Consider the following 22,980-nt stretch of genomic DNA (forward strand, 5'->3'; position numbering starts at 1 on the left):
TTCCCCTCCGCCAGCCCCGCGGCCGCGGCGCGCGCGGCCTCGATCCGGGTTCCTAGGGGCGGCGCGCGGGAGGGGGCGGGGCCTGCGCGGCAGCGTGGGCGCCAGGCGCGCGGGAGGAGGGAGCCGGGGGGAGGGGGCGGGGCCGCGCCGCCCGCGCCGCGCTGGGCGCTCTCGGCCAATGAGCGGCGTCCACATGCCGCGGCGGCGGCGAGAGGGGAGGCAGCGGCCGATAAATGCTATTAGAGCAGCCGCCGCGGAGCCGTCCCCGACGCCACCTCCTTCTCCTTCGCCGCAGTTTCCTCCGCCGCTGTCGGGCGTGCGGCGCTGAGGGACCCGGGCGAGCGCGCCGCGCACCGCCCCGCCGGCTCGCCTCCCTCGCCGCGTTCCGCCCTCAGTGGTCTGCCGGGCGCCCCCTCCTCCGGCCCGGGCGGGGCCTCTGATCGCCTCAAGAGAGCGGGGAGGGGGCTCGGGGGCCGCGGCCTGCCCTCCCGGCGGGCGGCTGAGGGCGAGGGAGGCCCTCCCTTCTGGCGAGGGGAGGGAGGGTGGGTCAGGAGCCCCCCACCCGCCCTGCGGAGCTCGGGGCCGCGCGAGGGGCGGTTGTCTGGGGGAGGGGGCGCGGGGTGATTCAGCGCCCGGCGAGGCGGAAGCGGCCGCAAGAGGAGGAGGGGAGAGCCCGTCCGCGCCTGGGCTCCCGGGGTGGCACGAGCCCGCGGCCGGAGTGCGAGGCGGAGGCGAGGAGGCCGCGGGGACGGGAGACGAGGCCGGCCGGGCCCCCGAAGCCATGGAGAACGCGCACACAAAGACGGTGGAGGAGGTGCTGGGCCACTTCGGCGTCAACGAGAGTACGGGGCTGAGCCTGGAGCAGGTCAAGAAGCTTAAGGAGAGATGGGGCTCCAACGGTAGGTGCAGGGCGCTCCGCTGCAGGGGCCCGGCGCGGCCGGGAGAGCCAGGGAAGATGGCTGACCGGGCTCCACCTCGTGGGCTTCGGCTACGCGCCCGCCGACAGCTGCGGGCGGAGGGTCGGGCCGGCGCGCCGGCCCCGCGGGGGAGAAAGGGGCTGCGGTCCTCGCCTCGCCTTCCCTGGACCTCTTCGCGTCTCGGGCCCTCGACCTTTTCGGCGCGCAAGGCTCGGAGGCTTCTCTCCAGCAGCAGCCGGCCCCGGTGGAGGGAAGGACGTGGCTTCTGCAGCTGGGTTGAGCCCGGCAAGACGTTTTCTCGTCCCCTGCCGATTTATGAGGCGTCGAGGTCGTTGGAAGGCCTCTGACCGTTCTTGTCCTACCCAAAGTTACACATCTGGCAGAAGTGATGACATCGCTGAAACCACTCCTAGGTTCAGGGGCCCGAAGTGATTTCACGCTTAGGGCTAGACCTCAGGCCATTGATTACAAAGAGTGCATGCTTCCTTGAGGTATCTTCGTGGTATGCCCTCTGCTTAAAAAATCGGATATTCTTATAGCTAGGTCTGTGTTTTAAAGATATTGATGCTTAGAATTGTAGCAGTTCTTTTTAGAAAGACGAAGTGCTAAAATGTCTCTCTCTTTTTTTTTTAACCTCCCTCTTGACACATTGCTTGACGAATTTCTGCATTCTACAGAGTTACCGGCTGAAGAAGGTAATCTTAACATGCTGTTTCTGTTTTTTTTCCTCTGTTGGTGTGCTGATGGTAAGATGACAGTTAAAACACATGTGTTTGTTTCTTACAGGAAAAACCTTGCTGGAACTTGTGATTGAGCAGTTTGAAGACTTGCTAGTTAGGATTTTATTACTGGCAGCATGTATATCTTTTGTAAGTATAAAAAAATTTATTTTCTTTCCCCCAAAAAGCTGAAAGTATTCCATAGATAAATCAGAAAACAAATGATGTCCATTGGGTGAAAACATATTTGGAGTTACAAGCTGTGTCTCCATGTTTAAAAACAATCTGGGCATTTTAAAATTACAAAACAAAACACTTGAAGCCATTGGTATTCAGAAAATAGATGCCTGACATTTACAGTGTGGTTAGGAGTTGTCCCAGAGTGTGGCATGGTCTTAGAAATTCTTGTGGTTTATCAGCTTTTAATATCAAAAAATTCTTTTCTGGGAAGCCTTTAATGTTTTGGGTTCTTCCATTGTTATCGTGTTGTAAGATCATACTAAGATGATGTTGGACTCTTTGTAGTCTGTAAATAGAACTTACAAAAGGAATATTCCAGTTGCTTTCCCTTCCTGGTAATGGCAAGGTGACAGTTGTTCCTGACGGTGACAAGAATGATGACGGCTGTGATGGCACCCTTGTTGACCAAATTTGGTCACTGACCTTTAGGGTGGTATATTTATCTAAATTGGACCCCTGTCTTAAGTGATTCTTAGGTTGAAAGAACGAGGTTTAGTACAGTTGGTTCTAGATCTTAAAGGAAAAAAACCAGCATGGTGTTTTTTCTTGTTCTGTGTGTGCTTACCCACTTGAGTGCTATATGGTTGCTAAGAAACTAGTGAAATGCAAAGAACTACAGCAGAAAAAGGGTGTTGGGGTGGCAAGTATATTTCTAGGTTTTTAACTTTTTTTTAAATGTTCGGTATTAATTTTTTGTTGCATTTTTTTTTCTTGGGCAGTAGATTGCTTGCTAGTTTTCCTAAAAATGGTCAGGAATAGGACACAGATGTTCCTAATTCTAATAGCATGAGATGCCTTTTATTCTTGAATTACGTTATTCTTACAAAAACCACGATAAGTGAAATTCACCCAGTGCAGTACTTCTTTCTAGTTAAAACAAAATTGACAAAACTTCACGGTTTCAGTTCTTGTACATATATGTATGCAGGTCCCAGGGATCAGCCTCAGTCTTTGTGAGAACCATACCATAGAGGGCTATTTTGAGAACGAAATAAACAAAGCAGTGGGCATTTATTTAGTTCAGATGAGGAAAAGATTAAATTTATACCCATCTTTTAAGTAGATAGTGGCAGCAGTAAATAAATTTTTGGAATAATTTTTACATAAATCCTGCTATGAGACTTTATTATGCCATATTAGCCAAGTATTGTGTAGCCATTAATAATTCAGTCCCCAAGAACCTTTTCTGTGGTTTTCATTGATTAAAATGGGGACTTACATAGCAAACCATTCAGCATTCTGAGTCAATTACAATGTACCTCTGATAAAATGTTTCTTCTTGATTGATTAAAAAATTTTCCCCCAGAAAATGGCTGCTGTTTTACCAATTAAGGGAAATGAGTAGACCCGATTAACTATAGTTTATCAATACATTGTCATGGGGCAAAATAAATGATACATTTGGAGGTAGTGTAAGATTTGTATTTAACTGGGTACATAATAGCGTTGGCAGTTAAATAATGGGGTCCGATAAGGTCATTGGGAACTTCTTAAAAGTTAATCAGCTGACTACAAGCCAGAAGCAAAATACATTTTTACTGAATTCTCTGTGTTACAAGTTGAAGCAGTGTGGGAAACCATGCCACTGGTGTTACTATTGGGGTTGCACTGGGTCTGTTTTTTGAGTAGCCAGTTTGAGTGACTTTATATTAGCATTTTAAATTAATGATGTGTGTGGGTTTTGTTTGTTCATTTTTTACTTTGAAGTAATTAGAGGCTCATAGTTTGTAAGCATTTCAAGCAGGTTTTTAAATAAATGCTTTAATTTTTTTTATAAGGTAGGACCTTGGCTTTTTGGAGCATTATAGAGCTATATTTTGGAGTTGAAATTTGAGCTCCTTTTTGGTAACTGTGGAGTTACTGCTCAGGAAATGAACTGTGTTACATTTTTATTTTATGAGTTGGTAAATAGCAAAAGAATAAGTGTTTAGGGAGTACTTCTATAGAATTAATTTGCTTTGGTTTGTTTGATCAAGGAATTGCAGATATAAGACCTGTTGTGTTGATTTTCTTCATGTGGGGTTGGGTACTGCCGCTGCATTCTCTTTAGTGTTTCATTCCTCCTGTCTGTATCTTTTAAAAGAAAGAGCACTGACTCTTTTTGTGTCAGTTTATTCCTATTGATGTAACAGAAAAAACATGGTAGAATATTCAGGTTTTTTTTTGGAGAAGTGACTAGGCGATTCTTATATACATCATGCGTCATCAAGTCATGCTTAAATTAAAAAGAATATTAGTGATTTACTTCAAATATCAAACTAAGTAGTAAACTGTTAACTATAGTTAATATTTTGCTGTGGCATAGAATAGGAAGCTATGCTTGTGACCTGTAGGGATCTAGTTTAATTTGTAATATTGGCCAAAGTGTTTTTTTGAAATGGTCACTTGGATTGAAAGAAATAAGCTTCATCTTCCAGTGCATATGAACATTAGAAATTGCTTAATTTGACACTCAAGACCCCCCCTGTATCATTCACTTTATCTTTTCATTCTCTTCTTGATTACCAACTTTGCTCTAAATGTAACACATCGTATGGTTGCTTAACTGGAATGCCTGCCCTTTCTTCTCTTTTCCTGCTTTGTTAAGATATTTACTGAGCACCTGTCACAGACACTGGGGATACAGTAGTGCATAAAACAGACAGAGACCCTTACCTGGAGGATAATACTGCTGAGAAAAATAAAGCAAGGGTGTTTGGATATCAGAGTATGTGAAAGGGGGAACAGTTTTCAAATTGGGTGGTCCGGAAAGTTCTTGAGGAAGGTGACATTTGCGAAAAGATCTGAAGGAGGTGGGCATTAGGGCCATGTTGGTCTCCCGTCTGTCTAAATCATAAAGTCATAATTAATATGGTAATAATTTGCATAGGTTTCTCTACCTTCCACCGTCGTTTCCCATGTCAGCTACTTAGATTGACCCTAAAATGCTAATAAAACTTTCTAGACTGTGGTACTTCTCAACCTTTAGGTTACATTTGACCATTTGCATGTGTGTGTCTCTTTTCTTCCTACTAGACCCCCTTGAAAAGCACACCTTATTTTTTAGAGTTAGTGCTTTTTTTTTTTTTTTTTTAATGTAGATGGAGTCTCACTCTTGTTGCCCGGGCTGGAGCGCAGTGGCGCAATCTCGGCTCACTGCAACCTCCACCTCCTGGGTTCAAGTGATTCTCCTGCCTCAGCCTCCTGAGTAGCTGGGATTACAGATGTCCACCACCACGCCCGGCTAATTTTTGTATTTTTAGTAGAGACGGGGTTTACCTTTGTTGGCCAGGCTGGTCTCGAACTCCTGACCTCAGGTTATCGCCTGCCTCAGCCTCCCAAAGTGCTGGGATTACAGGCATGAACCACTGCGCCCGGCCTAAGTTAGTGCTTTTGATGTCACAAAAACTTGGGTGAGTTTGTTTCAGTAGAATTTTCTGAAAACACATGAGATCTTTTTACTGTAATTTCTCAGAAGAGAATACTCAAAGTATTTGATACTGGATTTGTAGTGATTTTAATTTTCTTCTGTATCTTTTAATTTTTGATTTTAAAAATGGATTAAGAAGGGCAAATTACTGATTGGTTTAACTAGTTTATTCAGAGCTTTTCTTAAAATAATGATTTGGAAGGCGGATTTAATAGAGTACTTTTTAAAAAGATTGTTTTCTCACGCCTGAAAGCATTGAATGTTTTTACATAGCTTTATATCTGGATCAGAAGGGAACGAGTTCTAATTCATGCTTTTTTTTCCGTTTTATTAATGACTGAAAGAATTGTTTCCTCCCCCAGAAATTATCGTAACGTTTATTGGTAATTCTCTGTATCATTCTCGAAATGTTTAATTTCCATTTCCTCTTTTTAAAAAAAAAAAAAAAAGATGTAAATTTCTTCATTTATTGAGCAATTGTTTGAGGGCCCAAAGGCACAGTGCAAGTTTCTGAGAATACTAGGAGCAAAATGTGCTTATGATCTTTTTAAGCACTTTTTTCTTTCGTTTTCTTTTTATGATACTAAGAGCTCTTCCTATTATCACAGTGTATAGATATCTGAGTCACAATATCATGACTGTCTCCCAGTTTACAGCAGAACGTGCTTTTTACCTTGGATTAAAATTTGCTTTATTTGGCCGGGTGCAGTGAGTGGCTCATGCCTGTAATCCCAGCACTTTGGGAGGCCGAGGTGGGTGGATCATTTGAGGTCAGGAGTTCGAGACCAGCCTGGCCCACATGGTGAAACCCCACCTGTACTAAAAATACAAAAATTAGCCAGGCGTGGTGGTGGGTGCCTGTAATCCCAGCTACTCAGGAGGCTGAGGCAGGAGAATCGCTTGAACCCGGGAGGCGGATGTTGCAGTGAGCCGAGATTGCGCCACTGCACTCCAGCCTGAGTGACAAAGTGTGAGACTCCGTCTCAAAAAAAAAAAATTTTTTTTTGCTTTAGTATACTTATCAGAAGTATAATGCAGTACAGAGTGTTGTACAGTATTTCAGTGCTGTACAGAGATTAATCTTGTGGATAATAATTGGGAGATACTCTACAGTTTAATGTAGTTGAGTGTTCATTAGCAAGTGGTTACTTTGAATAATACTGGCACATTTGAAGCATTGAACTTGTTTGATGTAAGTCCGAGAAGACAGGTATTATTGTATTTAGCACAAAGCAAAGGGAAGAAGAAACACTGTTTATGTCCAAAACTATGGGGCAGTGGTCTTCTCTTTTACTTTTCTTTGCTGCTGTTCATGAAGCTTGTTACCTTTTCGCTGTCTTTTTTTTGAGACGGAGTCCCGCTCTGTCGCCCAGATTGGAGTGCAGTGGTGCGATCTTGGCTCACTGCAACCTCCACCTCCCAGCTTCAAGTGATTCTCCTGCCTCAGCCTCCCGAGTAGCTGGGATTACAGGCATGCGCCACCATGCCCGGGTAATTTTTTGTATTTTTAGTAGAGACGGGGTTTCTCCATGTTGACCAGGCTGGTCTCCAGCTCCTGGCCTTAGGTGATCCGCCTGCCTCAGCTTCCCAAAGTGCTGGGATTACAGACATGAGCCACCTCACCCAGCCCAGATAATCCTTTTTACACACTGTTTAAAATTTTCAATTTTCCTTCAGATAGGGTCTCCTGTCGCCCAGCGGGTAAATGCAGTGGTGCGATTATAGCTCACTGCAGCCTCAGACACCTGGGCTGAAGCCTGATTCTTGAGCCTCCCAAGTAGCTGGGACTATAGGTGTGAGCCATCATGCTTTGCCCTTTTTTTTTTTTTTTTTTTTTTGAGGCAGAGTCTCACTCTGTCACCTAGGCTGGAATGTAGTAGTGGCATGATCATAGCTCATTATAACCTCAAACTCCTGGTTTCAAGCAATCTTCCCGAGTAGTCAGGACTACAGGTATGCCCTGCCATGCCCAACTAATTAAAAAAAATTTTTTTTTTATACAGATAGGGTCTCACTATGTTACTCAAGCTAGTCTCCAATTTCTGGCCTTAAGAGATTTTCCCAAAGCATTAGGATTATAGGCATGAGCCACCTCACCCAGCTGAAACAGATAATTCTTTTTTTTTTTTTTTTTTTCCTTGAGATGGAGTTTTGCTCTTGTCAGCCAGGCTGGAGTGCAATGGCGCGATCTCGGCTCGCTGTAACCTCTGCCTCCCGGGGTCAAGCGATTCTCCTGTCTCAGCTTCCCCAGTAGCTGGGATTACAGGCGTCCACCACCACACTCGGCTAATTTTTTGTATTTTAGTAGAGATGGGGTTTCACCATGTTGGTCAGGCTGGTCTTGAACTCCTGACCTCAGGTGATCTGCCCACCTCAGCCTCCCAAAGTGCTGTGATTACAGGTGTGAGCCACTGCTCCTGGCTTGAAACAGATAATTCTTTATATTCAACCTGTTGTCAAAATTTTTAGAAACATTTTCCCAGTTCCTTGTATAAGTATACTTTGTATAACTTCTGGCAAACCATAATTATGAACTCACATTACTATAGTACTATAATACTGCAGTAAGGGATCTTGCATTTCAGTAATGTCACTCATCCAGTTTTCCTCCCCTTTCTCTTACCCCATCTCCCTCCCAGTCTCATGGTTTCTGTTGTCAATCCTCTTTCTCCTTACACAAGGCAAGAGGTTTTCTTACCAATAGATCAGAACTGTGAAGGACTGCCCGACATGATCTGATATGGTTGTTCTTCATTTTGGGCTGTAGTATTTTAAAGTAGAGGTTTGCTCTGATGGTCCCATCACTGCTTGCCATTGTCTTTCCCTTTGCTCTAGCTATCAGGGGATGTTGCTTTAAGTTTGTTCCCCAGGCTTTACTGCCAAGAGGGAAATTCATACCCACTTTAACAAGGTGTGAAGCTTATCTTACAGTTGCTAATGCCTCACTGACCTTTTGGAAAGGTCATAGTTACTCTTCAAGTTGAGCGATTTTTCTCCCCCAAGAGCTAATTAAAGTTTCTTGTTTCTGATATGCTCTCCTTGGCAAATGTTTGAAAGTCTAGTATCAGAGCAGCTGTGATCCTGCATCTATCAAAATTTATAACTTCCTAGAGAAGTTTTCATTCTGGCATTATTCCTGGCCTTAACACTAGAACGCCCTGTTGAAAGCATACAGTAACATTTATCATACTCATTCTGGTTGTCTGTTTGCCCTAGCTCAATGGACGTTGGTGGTGATTGGCATCTGTCAGGACTTGGTGGTCCTGGTGCCTCCTGTTTTTATTTTTCTTTTTGTCCTGCTCAAACAGATATTTCTTATTCATGCCGTCTTCTAATGAGTCATTTGGATTCATTATTGCCATAAATCATTTGGAGGAGTGTTTTCATGATTTACTAAGTAGATCTTTTGAAGAAGATTTTATTATGAAATATGCAAACATTTTAAGCAATTTTTTAATTAAAAAAAATTCGACCTCCAAGATTAAATCATTAGATGTGGTTAACACTGTTTCTGGATTGGTAAGTTTCCACAAAAAGAGGTTTTTAAATTTTTAACCACATAGACCACTCTTTACCATATTCATTATTCATTGTGGTGAGTTCTCTCTTTTTACCACGTTTATAGTTGTTGGATTGGGAAGTGCAGTGTGACTCTTACTTTGTAGTTTTTAAATCTTAACAAGTTTATAGTTGTATGAGCTAAAAGTTTAAACCTCTGCCCCATTTTCTTGGGGCAGTGTTCTGTGACCAGTTACATTTTTGGACTTAGGTTATCTCTGAAGTGCTGTGTTGCTGTATAAATGTCATATGGAGGATAACCTACAAAATACACTTCGGATCTCCCAACAGCTTTGCGGTTCTGAAACAGCCTTCAGTAGTACCACTGAAAAGAAACGGGGAATTAACTGGTTTTTTGTTTCTTTTATAGAGATGAGGGTCTTGCTATGTTGCCCAGGCTGGTCTCAAGCTCCTGGCATGAAACGATCCTCCTGCCTTGGCCTCCCAAAGTGCCGGGATTATAGGCATAAGCCACTGTTCCCGGCCTAGAATTAAACAGTTTATATATGCTCTAAAATTTAAGTCAGTGATCAAGTTGTTTATACTGTGGATTTATGTCACATGGATATTACTTGATATGAATAATAACCAAATGAACATGACTGTTAGATGATCACCTTTTACTTTAATCAAGAATTGAAGTTTTATTTTTTCTAAATAGATACATATAAAATGAATGGAATTTATTCCCTCTCCCCAGATTTTATTTGGATTCTAAAATGGAATTATTACATCAAAAGATAAGGTATTTTTAAGAAGTATAGTTGTTTATTTGAGACTGAGTCTTGCTCTAACGCCCAGGCTGGTGTGCAGTGGTGCGATCTCAGCTCACTGCAACCTTTGCCTCCCAGGTTCAAGCGATTCTCCTGCCTCAGCTTCCCAACTAGCTAGGACTGCAGGTGTGCGCCACCACACCTGGCTAATTTTTTGTGTTTCTAGTAGAGGTGGTTTCACCTTGTTGGCCAGGCTGGTCTCGAATTCCTGACCTCAGGCGATCTACCTGCCTCGGCCTCCCAAAGTGCTGGGATTACAGGCTTGAACCACCACGCCCAGCCATGAAGTATAGTTTTTTGTTTGTTTTTTGAGTTTTGCTTTTGTTGCCCGGGCTGGAGTGCAATGGTGCGATCTTGGCTCACCGCAACCTCTGCCTCCCGGGTTCAAGCGATTCTCCTGCCTCAGCCTCCTGAGTAGCTGGGATTACAGGCATGCACCACCACACACTGCTAATTTTGTAATTTTAGTAGAGATAGGGTTTCTTCGTGTTGGTCACGCTGGTCTCGAGCTCCAGACCTCAGGTGATCCCCCCACCTTGGCCTCCCAAAGTGCTGGAATTACAGGCGTGAGCCATCGCACCCAGCTTTTTTTTTTGTTTTGAAACCGAGTCTTGCTCTGTTGCCCAGGCTGGAGTGCAGTGGCACGATCTCGGCTCACTGCCACCTCCTCCTCCTAGGTACAAGTGATTCTCTTGCCTCAGCCTCCCCAGTAGGTGGGATTACTGACACGCATCACCATGCCCAGGTAATTTTTTTGTATTTTTAGTAGAGACGGGGTTTCGCCATGTCGGCCAGGCTGGTCTGGAACTCCTGACCTCAGGTGATCTGCCCGCCTCAGCCTCCCAAAGTGTTGGGATTACAGGTGTGAGCCACTGTGCCCAGCTGAAGTATAGTTTTGACTTTCAAGAATTCTTATGAACAAGACATAGCCAGTTGTTTATATAATTGCATTTTCTACCGTTTGTTTCTAGAGAAAGAAAATAGATTTTGTCTATCATAATCCCTTTAGTGCTAGCCACTTTTTTTTTTTTTTTTTTTTGAGTTTTCGCTCTTGCTGCCCAGGCTGGAGTGCAATGGCATGCAGTACACTCACGGCTCACTGCAACCTTCGCCTCCCCAGGTTCAAGTGATTCTCTTGCCTCAGCCTCCTGAGTAGCTGGGATTACAGGCACCTACCACCATGTCCGGCTAATTTTTTGTATTTTTAGTAGAGATGGGGTTTCGCCATGTTGGGCAGGTTGGTCTGGAACTCTTGACCTCAGGTGATCACCTGCCTTGGCCTCCCAAAGTGCTGGGATTACAGGCCTGAGCCACCATGCTCGGCCAGTGCTAGCCACTTTTTTAAAAAGTGACATTAAGCCTAAAAAGACACATTCTAACGTGCCATTTCTCTTCTAGGTTTTGGCTTGGTTTGAAGAAGGTGAAGAAACAATTACAGCCTTTGTAGAACCTTTTGTAATTTTACTCATATTAGTAGCCAATGCAATTGTGGGTGTATGGCAGGTAAGCAAAAATTCCTGTACTGCAAAATTTCAATAAGTTATGTAAGTGATTAGGGCTGTATTAATCTTTCTGTTATCTGTTTTTCCTGATGTGTTGAGTAAAAATATGTTTGCGGGAAGTTTACATGTATTTTCCCTTTATTCCATTAATTAATTAATGTTTTCTGACACAGTCTCACTCTTGCCCAGGCTGGAGTGCAATGGTGTTGTCTCGGCTCACTGCAACCTCTTCCTCCCAGGTTCAAGTGGTTCTCGTGCCTCAGCCTCCCAAGTAGCTGGGACTACAGGCACGCACCACCACGCCCAGCTCATTTTTGTATTTTTTGGTAGAGACAGGGTTTCACCATGTTGGCCAGGCTGGTCTTGAGCTCCTGACCTCAAGTGATCCGCCCTCCTCAGCCTCCCAAAGTGCTGGGATTACAGACGTGAGCCACCATGCCCGGCCTATTAATTTAATTAATTGCAAATTTTTGACCTTAATGCATATAAACTTTGCAGTTAAGATTGCTCATTCTTTGCCAAGTGTGGTGGCACCAGCCTGTAGTCTCAGCTACTCAGGAGGCTGAGGTGGGAGGGTTGCTTGAACCCAGGAGGTCAAGACTGTAGTGAGCCATGATCGTAACACTGCACTCCAGTCTGGGCAAAGGAGCAACACTGTCTCAGAAAAAACATTGTTCATTCTTTATGGTAGCAAGGAATTAAAATGGGTGAGAGAAGCTGCTTAAGGAAATGAGAATGTGAGAACCATTATCTTTATGTCTCCTAGTTGCTTCCTGTGACAAACTTTAAAAGCTACATGTCATTTTTATTCTCCTTGGGTTTTTTTGGTAGGTTTAGCTATAAAAATTGTTTCCCCTTCAGTGCTTACTACAGACTCTGAGACTTAAAATTCATGTTAAGTGTTGATCTTTTAGGTATTTGACGGATATAATCACCTCTTGGAGGACTGAAGTAGACCTTTTTTTTGTTTTTGTTTTGAGACCGACTCTCTGTCGCCCAGGCAGGAGTGCAGTGGCACGATCTCGGCTCACTGCAACCTCCGCCTCCCAGGTTCAAGCAGTTCTGCCTCAGCCTCCTTGAGTAGCTGGGATTACAGGCACCTGACACCACACCCAGCTAATTTTTGTATTTTTAGTAGAGACGGGGTTTCACCATCAGGCTGGTCTCAAACCCCTGACCTCGTGATCCACCCACCTCGGCCTCCCAAAGTGCTGGGATTACAGGTGTGAGCCACCACTCCCGGCCTTTTTTGTTTGTTTGTTTGTTTTGTTTTGACCGACTTTCACTCTTGTTGCCCAGGCTGGAGTGCAATGGTGCAGTCTTGGCTCACTGCAACCTCCACTTCCCGGGATCAAGCAATTCTCCTGTCTCACCCTCCCGGGTAGCTGGGATTACAGGCACGTGCCACCATGCCCAGCTAACTTACTTATTTTTAATAGAGATGGGGTTTCATTTTATTGATCAGGCTGGTCTCAAACTCCTGACCTCAGATGATTCCCCCTGCCTTGGCCTCCCAAAGTGCTAGGATTACATGCGTGAGCCACCACGCCCGACACATCTTATAAACATACTTAGTCCTGTTGAAATTGTAAACTTCTAATCTTTACCAATAAATGTTAACGATCTTTATGTGGTAGGTTCATAGAAAGATGGCCTACTTAGAAATTTGTAATTGTGCCATATATATATATGTATATATATATGTATATATATATATTTTTTTTTTTAAGATGGAGTCTTGCTCTGTTGCCCAGGCTGGAGTGCAGTGGTGTGATTTCGGCTCACTGCAACCTCCGTCTTGTGGGTTTGAGCAATTCTCCTGCCTCAGCTTCCCGAGTAGCTGGGATTATAGGTGCCTGTCACCATGACTGGCTGTTGTTTTTTTTTGTTTTTTTGAGACAGAGTCTCACTCTGTCACCCAGGCTGGAGTGCAGTGGCATGATCTTGGCTCACTGCAAGCTCCGCCTCCCGGGCTCACGCCATTCTCCTGTCTCAGCCTCCCGAATAGCTGGGATTACAGGTGCCCACCACCACGCCCAGCTAATTTTTTGTACTTTTAATAGAGACGAGGTTTCACCGTGTTAGCCAGGATGGTCTCGATCTCCTGACCTTGTGATCCGCCTGCCTCGGCCTCCCAAAGTGCTGGGATTACAAGTGTGAGCCACTGCGCCTGGCCTTCTTCTTATGTTTTTCTCAAAAAAATTATATTTGGTCAGGGCATGGTAGCTCATGCCTGTAGTATCAGCAGTTTGGGAAGCTGAGGCGGGTGGATCAGTTAAGGTCAGGAGGTCGAGACCAGCCTGGCCAACATGGCAAGTCCCCGTCGCTACTAAAAATACAGAAAGTTAGCTGGGTATGGTAGCATGCGCCCCCAGCTACTTGGGAGGCTGAGGCAGGGCTTGAACCTAGGGGGCGGAGTTTGCAGTGAGCCGAGATCATGCCACTGCACTCGAGCCTGGGCGACAGAGCTAGACTTCGTCTCAGAAAAAAAAGATTCGAGTTTTTAAAAAAAGAACATTCTTAAGTCTTTAGTATACTGAATGGTATGAGCAGCAATAGAGGGTTGTGGCCTTCTGAAAGTAAGGAAAATTATAATGACAGTATAAGGTAGTATGGGGGGCATAGTCTTTTATTTCTGACCAGTGTCATCAAGGAGGGCTTTATTTTTTTTAAGACGGAGTCTCTCTCTGTCAACCAGGCTGGAGTGCAGTGGCACGATCTTGGCCCACTGCAGCCTCCACCTCCCGGACTCAAGAGATTCTCCCACCTCAGTCTCCCAAGTAGCTGGGATTACAGGCGTGCACCACCACGCCTGGTTAATTTTTTGTATTTTTAGTAGAGACAGTTTCACCATGTTGGCCAGGCTGGTCTCGCACTCCCAACCTCAGGCGATCCGCCCACCTCAGCCTCCCAAAGTGCCGGGATTACAGGTGTGAGCCACCATGCCCAGCCTTTTCATTGATTGTAATTGTCATCTTTGTTCTCAGGGTCAGAGATAATTTATCTTTTTTTCCCCCAAGACAGCTTCACTCTTGCCCAGGCTGGAGTGCAGTGTCATAATCACAGCTCACTCCAATCTCTGCCTCGCAGGCTTAGTGATCCTCCCACCTCAGCCTCCTGAGCAGCTGAGACTACAGGTGTATGGCACCACGTCAGGATAATTTTTGCATTTTTCGTAGAGACACTGTCTCGTTACGTTCAGCCCAGGTTGGTCTGGAACTCTTGGGCTCAAGCGATCCTCTTACCTCAGCCTCCCAAAAGTGCTGGGATTACAGGCATGAGCTACTGTGCTCAGCTGATAATTTAAGCATATGCAAAATACAGTGCTCATGGGATATTTGTTTAACCTTGAGCAGTCCAGTTAAATTCCACCCAACATGATCTTGAAGGGTAAGAATGTCTGATATGAGATTGAAATTAACTTTATCATGAATTTCCCAATTAAGGTTTTTTTATACTTTTTCTGGGGTATATACATCAAAACTGAGGTACACGTGTTACCAGCTTTCATCTTTGTGTCATTTGATTCTCTTTAGGCTGGTTTGATTCTACAACTTCCATTCTGAAATCGGGAAGAAAATTACTGTGACTTCTAACGGTTGATAGTTCATATATGATGTCATGAGAAATATATAGCTTGGGACTGGCAGTGCTATGATGAGAGTCCAGCCATTCATTGGTCTTTACAACTGGAGGGATAGTTCTTAGTATTTGTGAGAGATACTCATCACTCATAGCATTTACTGTGTGCCCAAACACAATCTAAGCATGTTACATATGACTTCTTATCCTCACAAACCTTGAGGTAGGAACTGTTAGTGTTGTCATTTTATAGACAGTAAACTTGTGTGTTGTGTAACCTCTCTACAGTGACATAGCTGTTAAGAGCCTGTATTGAACCTGGGCAGCTTAGCCCAGAGTTGGGTTGGGTTGGGTTTTTTTTTTGTTTTGTTTTGTTTTGTTTTGTTTTTTTGACATAGTCTCTTTCTGTTGCCCAGGCTGGAGTGCAGTGGCAGGATCTCGTCTCACTGCAGCCTCCGCCTCTCGGGTTCAAGCGATTCTTCTGCCTCAGCCTCCTGAGCCCAGACTATTAAGCTGTACTGCCTCTCATGAGACAGAATTGATTTTAAATGGCAGGGGGATTTGGCTAAAGGTGAAAGCTGTGTTTTACAGTCTTAGGGACAGCAGAGTCTGTAATTGCTTTTCCTCATTGTTTTATCCCTTTAGCTTAATTGAGGGTACTTACGTTTTGTTTTTAATACAAATTAATAAATGTCCTTGTGTCTGTTGCCTTAGATGTGAATTGTTTAGTACAAATGTTACTAGTGGGCTTCCTTTTTTTTAAAGATTAGACCTCTAACATTTTATTCCTTGGGTTAGAAATAATTGCAGTGTCAGGCAGGTCTTTACTACTCTTCTGTTTTCTTTTATACAGGAAAGAAATGCTGAAAATGCCATCGAAGCCCTTAAGGAATATGAGCCTGAAATGGGCAAAGTGTATCGACAGGACAGAAAGAGTGTACAGCGGATTAAAGCTAAAGACATAGTTCCTGGTGATATTGTAGAAATTGCTGGTGAGTTGAGTTTGTCATTTTTCTTTTATTCTAGATAGTATTTCTGAATGTAGTCCTTTTCTCAAGGCTCATAATTATATTTAAAATAATTGTTTTCATGTATCAATTAACACATTTTATTGCCATTCATACAAATCCTACATTCTCTAAAATTATTTTGAAATGTTTTAGCACCTCCCTTCCTGTCATTGATAAGGCTTTTGGTTTTTGTTTTTAAACAAGGTATTTTGAATTCTACTTGTTTAAATACATTGTAGAACACGAGTGCTAGAGAGGTAAAACCTAATGTTGATTTGACAGTTAGTTATAGTGAGCAGTTTGTTAGAATACTGGCTAATGACGACACAGTTTTTCCTATTTTGTTTCTTGGCACCAAAGTTCATGGTCAAGGGTAATTTCTTGACTCTGAAAGCTATGCTTGGCCAGGCTTGGTAGCTCACGCCTGTAATCCCAGCACTTTGGGATGCCAAGGCAGGCAGATCACGAGGTCAAGAGATTGAGACCACCCTGGCCAACATGAAACCTCATCTCTACTAAAAATGCAAAAATTAGCCGGGCATGTTGGTGTGTGCCTGTAGTCCCAGCCACTTGTGAGGCTGCAGCAGGAAGAATCGCTTGAACCTGGGAGGCGGAGGTTGCGGTGAGCTGAGATCGCACCACTGCACTCCATCTTGATGACAGAGTGAGACTTCATCTCAAAAAAAAAAAAAAAACAGTATGCTTAAAAATACTTATGTGTTACACTGAGCCAGGAGTCTCTGTCTGAATTCCAGAGATAGCTTCAAAGAGTCCATGAATCCACTGTGAGTCCAGAATGCTCCACAGACCTCCAAGGGTCAGTATCCTCACTGCTCTAGATTAGTGCTGTTTTTTTGTTTTGTTTTGTTTTGTTTTGTTTTTTGAGATGGGAGTCTCACTCTGTTACCCAGGCTGGAGTGCAGTGGCATGATCTCAGCTCACTGCAGCCTCCACCTCCCAAGCTCAAGCGATCCTCCCACTTTGCCCCCCAAATAGCTGGTACCACAGGTGCATGCCACTACACTCGCCTAATTTTTATATTTTTTGTAGAGAGGGAGTTTTGCCATGTTGCTCAGGCTAGTCTCAAACTCCTGAGCTCAAGTGATCCTGCCTTAGCGTCCCAAAGTGCTGGGATTACAGGTGTGCCCAGCAGCCATATTTCTGACAGTCCAAAATCACAACACCCCTGGGACCAACCAGGATAGTCTAGGTGGGTTGTTTGTTTTGGCTGTTTCACTTAGAGAGTCATTGCATACTGTTATTCAGATTATCTGGCTTTTCATACCCTTCTGAGTTAAGTATACTATTTACTTTGTTGCTATTTGTGAATTATCTCGTAGTAATATGCTTTTATATTGACTTGGGAAGGGTGTGCTTTGTCTTTATTGTCTTACTCATTTTAATGAATTGAAAGAGCTGCATTCCTTAACCCATGCTCTACAACTTTGGCCTCTGAAAGGAAATTGCCTTGTCCTATTCTCTCATCCAGAAATTTTTGTTGTTCCTCCAGAAAAAAAGGATAGTGTTACATATATGCCAGTAAGTCGATTATTTGGGACTGTGTAGTGTTTGTGTGTAAATGGTGTGTGTAAATGATTTAACAGCTTCCTTAAGTATAGTGTTAAGAAGAGTACAACTCAGAATGAAATGTCTTGGCTATTGGATTTTTTAAAACTTCCTGTTTTGGCCAGGCGTGGTGGCTCATGCCTGTAATCCCAGCACTTTGGGAGGCTGAGGTGGGCAGATCATGAGGTCAAGAGATCGAAACCATCCTGGCCAAAATGGTGAAACCCTGTCTCTACTGAAAATACAGAAATCAGCTGGGCATGGTGGCTCCCACCTGTAGTCCGAGCTCCTCGGGAGGCTGAGGCAGGAGAATCTCTTAAACCCAGGAGGCAGAGGTTGCAGTGAGCCAAGGTCGTGCCATTTCACTGCAGCCTGGGCGACAGAGCCCCAGACTCCATCTCAAAAAAACAAATTTTCTGTTTTGACACAAATGTTATACTATCACAGATGTATTATTTTTTCACTCTGTATACACACATTTTTGTATGAACTGTTGAAGGGTATGTTGCAGACATGATGCCCCTTTAACTCCTAAATAACATTTGTTTTATAGTATCAAGGATGTTCTCTTATATAACCTCAGTATGATTATCAGAATTAGGAAATTGATGCAATAGTATGTAAGATCTTATTCAGAATTTACCAGTTATCACTTTTTTTGATGAGGCGAAGACAGGGTCTCAATCTGTCACCCAGGCTGGAGTGCAGTGGCACCATCACAGCTCACTGCAGCGTTGACCTCCTGGGCTCAAGTGATTCTCCCACCTCAGCCTCCTGAATAACTGGGATCACAGGCATGAGCAACCAAGCTCCTAGCTAAGTTTTGTATTTTTTTGTAGAGATGGGTCTTGCCCTGTTGCCCAGGCTGGTCTCTCAAACTCCTGGGCTCAGGCAGTCCTGCCTCAGCCTCCCAAAATGCTGGGATTACAGACGTGAGCCCACTGCGCCTGGCCCACATTTTTTTTAATAGCAAAAAATATTTGAATTAGGGAATTCTGATGGTGATGAAGAAAATAGGTCACAATGGGGAAGGCTGAAGATATAGGGAGGCTATTTTAGTAGTCTAGGCAAGAGATAATGAGGACAGTAACATTAAGAATAATGAAGGAAAGATTTTTGAGTTCATGAATAGTGGCTCTTAAGCAGGAGTGCACATCACAATCATCTGGGGGCACTCTTTTTAAAAAAGTTTTTGGCAGGTCTCAACCTAGAATATTAACTCTGAATCTCCATTGGGTACAGAGTTCTGATCGTGAGTAGTTCAAAGAGTGAGCCTCTGACTTAGTTACAAAACAGCAGATTTGTTTTGTTTTGTTTTGAGATGGAGTTTCGCTCTTGTTGCCCAGGCTGGAGTGCAGTGGCACCATCACGGCTCACTGCAGCATTGACCTCCTGGGCTCAAGTGATTCTCCCACCTCAGTCTCCTGAAAAACTGGGATCACAGGCATGAGCCACCATGTACCTGGCTAAGTTTTGTATTTTTTTGTAGAGATGTGTCTTGCCATGTTGCTCAGGCTTGTCTCTCAAACTCCTGGGCTCAGGCAGTCCTGCCTCAGCCTCCCAAGTAGCTGGGATTACAGGCATGCGCCATCATGCCCAGCTAATTTTGTATTTTTAGTAGATATGGGGTTTCTCCATGTTGGTCAGGCTGATCTCGAACTCCCGACCTCAGGTGGTCCGCCCGCCTCAGCCTCCCAAAGTGCTGGGATTACAGGAGTGAGCCACCACGCCCGGCCTAAAGCAGCTCCTTCCGTCAGTCTGTCCGTCCGTCTGTCCTTCCTTCCTTCCTCCCCCTTTCCCTCCCCTCCCTCTGTCCTCCCTCTTTTCCTTCTTTCTCGCTCTTTTTTTTTTTTTTTTAACTTGGAGACAGGGGCTTGCTCTCTTGTCCAGGCTACAGTGGAGTAGTGTGATCACTGCGACCTCGAACTCCTTGGCTTCAAGGGGGTCCTCCTGCCTCAGCCTCCTGAGTAGCTGGTAATACAGGCACATGACACCATGCCCAGCTTTTCTTTTTTTTTTTTTTTTTTTTTAAGACGGAATCTCGAACTGTCGCCCAGGCTGGAGTGCAGTGGCGCGATTGCGGCCCACTGCAAGCTTCACCTCCCAGGTTTACGCCATTCTCCTGCCTCAGCCTCCCCAGTAGCTGTGACTGCAGGTGCCCACCAACACTCCCAGCTAATTTTTTGTATTTTTAATAGAGACGGGGTTTCACTGTGTTAGCCAGGATGGTCTCGATCTCCTGACCTCGTGATCCTCCCGCCTCAGCCTCCCAAAGTGCTGGGATTACTTACAGGTGTGAGCCACCATGCCCGGCCTTTTTTTTTTTTTTTTTTAAAGTAAAGATGGGGTCTTGCTTTGTTGTCCAGGCTGGTCTTGAACTTCTGGGCTCAAGCAATCCTACTCCTCCTGCCTTGGCCTTCCAAAGTGTTGTAATTACAGGTGTGAGCCACTGTACCTGGCTCAAAGCAACAGATTTTGATAATAGATAGGAGAGTGTGTAAATCAAAGATACTGGCAAGATTTCTAGTTTACGTGACTGGGTGTGATGATGGTACTCTACTACATACAGAAGGAAACATTGGAAAGGAGATTGTTTTCCCACAAGTATATGTGGTGGGTGAGGTTGTAGATGACATCACCTAAATATGTGTATGAGATTCTGTTTGATTTTATGCTTACAGTTTCTCCAGCTTCTTCTTGTTTAATTTTTTTTAAAAAATAGAGACAGAGTCTAGCTATGTTGCCTAGGCTGGTCTCAAACTCCTGGCCTCAAGTGATCCTCCTGCCTTGGCCTCCCAAAGTTCTGGGATTTACAGGTGTGAGCCACTGTGCTCTGCCTTGTTGGGCTGTTTTAGTGTGTTGAGTCTACTTGAAGCCTTAGAGAAATTACCCCCAAAGCCTTTATCCTTAGTTTGCATCAGTAGATGGCAATGGTAGACAGCTTCAGAGGAAACTATAACCGTGATACCTCAAAGCACCATCCTTTTTGAAGAAAGAGACAAAAGCCAGCTTCTCTTCAGTTGGTGATTTTGGTTTCTCTGTATCTCTGAATCCTGATTCTTGCCAGTCCTTCCCGTCTTTTGTAAGACACTCTAACCTAATTAACTGTGAGAAACTTGGAAGTCATCTTGATTTTTTCCCCCCTCTTATCCTCTGATTTGTCCGTAAGGCCACTGATTCTGTCTCCAGAACACACCCAAGTTCGTGAACTCCGTTTCCTTGGCCAGCACACTAGTCTAGCCATCATCTCACACCGCAGCTGTCATCATCTCCTAACTAGGCTCTGGCTTCCTTTGTTGTCTTCCTCCAGTCCATTCTCCACACAAGTGCCAGAGTGGTTTCTTAAAGGTTGTGTTATTTATTCATCTGCTAAAAAATCCTTAAGGGACTTCCCCATTGCACTTAAAATACAAAATTCTCTGACCTGATAAACTTGCATTGTGTGTATGTACCTCCTGCTTTCTTCTATGATTTCATCTTGTGCTGCTCCTTCATGTTGCAGACATCCAGGCCTTTTTTTCAGTTTTCAGTACCACCAAAGTCACCTTTTTTTGGAAGGTTAGGCAAATTTTATAGAGTTTATTAATTTGCTCAATGCACTGATCTCATGGTGGTGAAGCTTTGATTATTACCCTGACCTATCTCGCTTTCTCACACTGAAATTTCATTCTCTATATTGTAATATAGTTTTGTTGTTGCATTTGATAGTTTAGAAAGGACAAATAATGTTTGATCTGTAGTGTATGTGACTTAAGATTTTCAGTCTAATGGGATTTTCCTTATTTATATTGTGGTAAAGTATACATATTATAAACTTACCCATTTTAACCATTTTTAAGCGTGCAGTTCTGTGGCATTAAGTACATTCACATTGTTTTGGGACTGTCACCATCCAGAACTTTATCTTCCCTAACTGAAATGTCCACCTCAAACACTGACTTCCAGTTCCCCTCTTCCCTGGCCCCTGGCAACCATTCCCTTTATTTGAATATTCAAAAGACAATGAATTTAATATTCAAAAAAAACCTGAGTTTAAATCCCTTAGGTGAATATACTACTACTATCAAGTGGAGTACAAATTTAAATCCATTTTCCTTTCACCTGTTTCTGAATCCTTCATAGATAGTGCTGATTCTGGTAGTTATTTACCACTTTTTTTGCCCCAGCTCTTCCCCCACAGTATGGTAATTGCTAAAAAGCGTATATATTGCTTTGACGTTGGGCTCTGTTTTTCTTTAATTTTTATTTTTATTACTATTATTATTATTATTACTATTTTGAGACAGGGTCTCACTCTGCTGTGCAGGCTGGAATGCAGTAGCGTGATCTCGGTTCACTGCAACCTCTGCCTGCCTGTTGAAGTGATTCTTGTGCCTCAGCCTCCCAATTAGCTGGGCTCACCAGCGTGCACCACCACACCCAGCTAATTTTTGTAGTTGTAGTAGAGATGGGGTTTTGCCATATTGGCCAGGCTGGTCTCAAACTCCTGGCCTCGTGACCCACTCACCTCGGCCTCCCAAAGTGCTGGGATTACAGGTGTGAGCCACTGTGCCTGGCCTATTATTATTATTTTAGTTAAGCCCAGCTGTGTGAGACATTGGGCTCTTAAGTGCTGCTTGCTTTCGTCTTAAATTGTGACCTTTTTAACTGAGTAATGCAGAACAGACATCTAGGTTTAGAATGTATGTGGGCATTTTATTACTGTTGTCATAGTACTAGGCAGTGAGCACCTTAAGGACAGAACTGTCATATTGACTGTTGTAACGTTATCGTAAGTTCTCCATGAATGAAATTTGAAATCAGAAGTATATGATAGGCTCAGCTAATGTAAACATAGTTGCTGTGCAGAACAAACAGTTGAAGTGTATGTGTGTGTTCAATACAATTATTATTATAATATTATAGAGACAGAGTCTTGTTCTGTCACCCAGGCTCTAGTGCAGTGGTGTGATCTCGGCTCACTGCAACCTGTGTACCTCCCAGTTTCAAGTGATTCTCCTGCTTCAGTCTCCCGAGTAGCTGGGATTACAGGCGTGGGCCATTATGCCTGGCTTGCTTGCTTTTTTGTTTGTTTGTTTGTTTGTTTTGAGACGAGTCTCGCTCTGTTGCCAAGCTGGAGTGCAGTGGCATGATCTTGGCTCACTGCAACCTCCGACTCCCTGGTTCAAGCGATTCTCCTGCCTCAGCCTCCCGAGTAGCTGAGATTACAGGCACGTACCATCACGCCCAGCTAATTTTTGTATTTTTTAGTAGAGATGGGGTTTCACCATGTTGGCCAGGATGGTCTCAAGCCCCTGACCTCGTGATCCATCCTCCTCGGCCTCCCAAAGTGCTGGGATTGATTACAGGCATGAGCCACCGCGCCCAGCCACGCCTGGCTAATATTTTTGTATTTTTAGTAGAGGCAGAGTTTGGCCATGTTGGCCCGGCAAGTCTTGAGTTTCTGGCCTCAAGCGATCCACCTGCCTCAGCCTCCCAAAGTGCTGGGATTACAGGCGTGAGCCACTGCACCTGGCCTTCAATACAATTAATGAATGCCAGATTATTAGTATATTCAAGGTCTGTGTGATCCTCATTATTATCTTAATTCCAGAACATTTTCATCACCCTCAGAAAAACCCATACCCATTAGCAGTTGTTGCCCTGTTTTCCTCCCACCAGTTCCTGACAACCACAGTTTATTATCTGTTTTGTGGATTACTGT

At 44.1% G+C, this 22,980-nt stretch overlaps 1 protein-coding gene across 3 annotated transcripts in view; it reads left to right on the forward strand.

Moving 5' to 3' along the window:
* The first annotated feature begins 237 nt into the window (after positions 1 to 237).
* The window catches only part of ATP2A2 (ATPase sarcoplasmic/endoplasmic reticulum Ca2+ transporting 2), a 67,932-nt gene continuing 45,189 nt past the window's right edge, over positions 238 to 22,980 (forward strand). For 2 of the 3 annotated variants that reach the window (XM_055096123.2, XM_055096125.2), the window contains exons 1-5: positions 238 to 899; positions 1,595 to 1,612; positions 1,704 to 1,786; positions 11,015 to 11,119; positions 15,554 to 15,692. In XM_055096123.2, the coding sequence (XP_054952098.1) occupies positions 782 to 899; positions 1,595 to 1,612; positions 1,704 to 1,786; positions 11,015 to 11,119; positions 15,554 to 15,692 (463 nt within the window). In that variant the 5' untranslated portion in view covers positions 238 to 781. The remainder of the gene's footprint in view (positions 900 to 1,594; positions 1,613 to 1,703; positions 1,787 to 11,014; positions 11,120 to 15,553; positions 15,693 to 22,980) is intronic. The other variant, XM_055096124.2, reaches the window with a different exon arrangement.

The sequence above is a fragment of the Pan paniscus genome, chromosome 10 (assembly GCF_029289425.2).
Source record: "Pan paniscus chromosome 10, NHGRI_mPanPan1-v2.0_pri, whole genome shotgun sequence".
Taxonomy (NCBI): domain Eukaryota; kingdom Metazoa; phylum Chordata; class Mammalia; order Primates; family Hominidae; genus Pan; species Pan paniscus.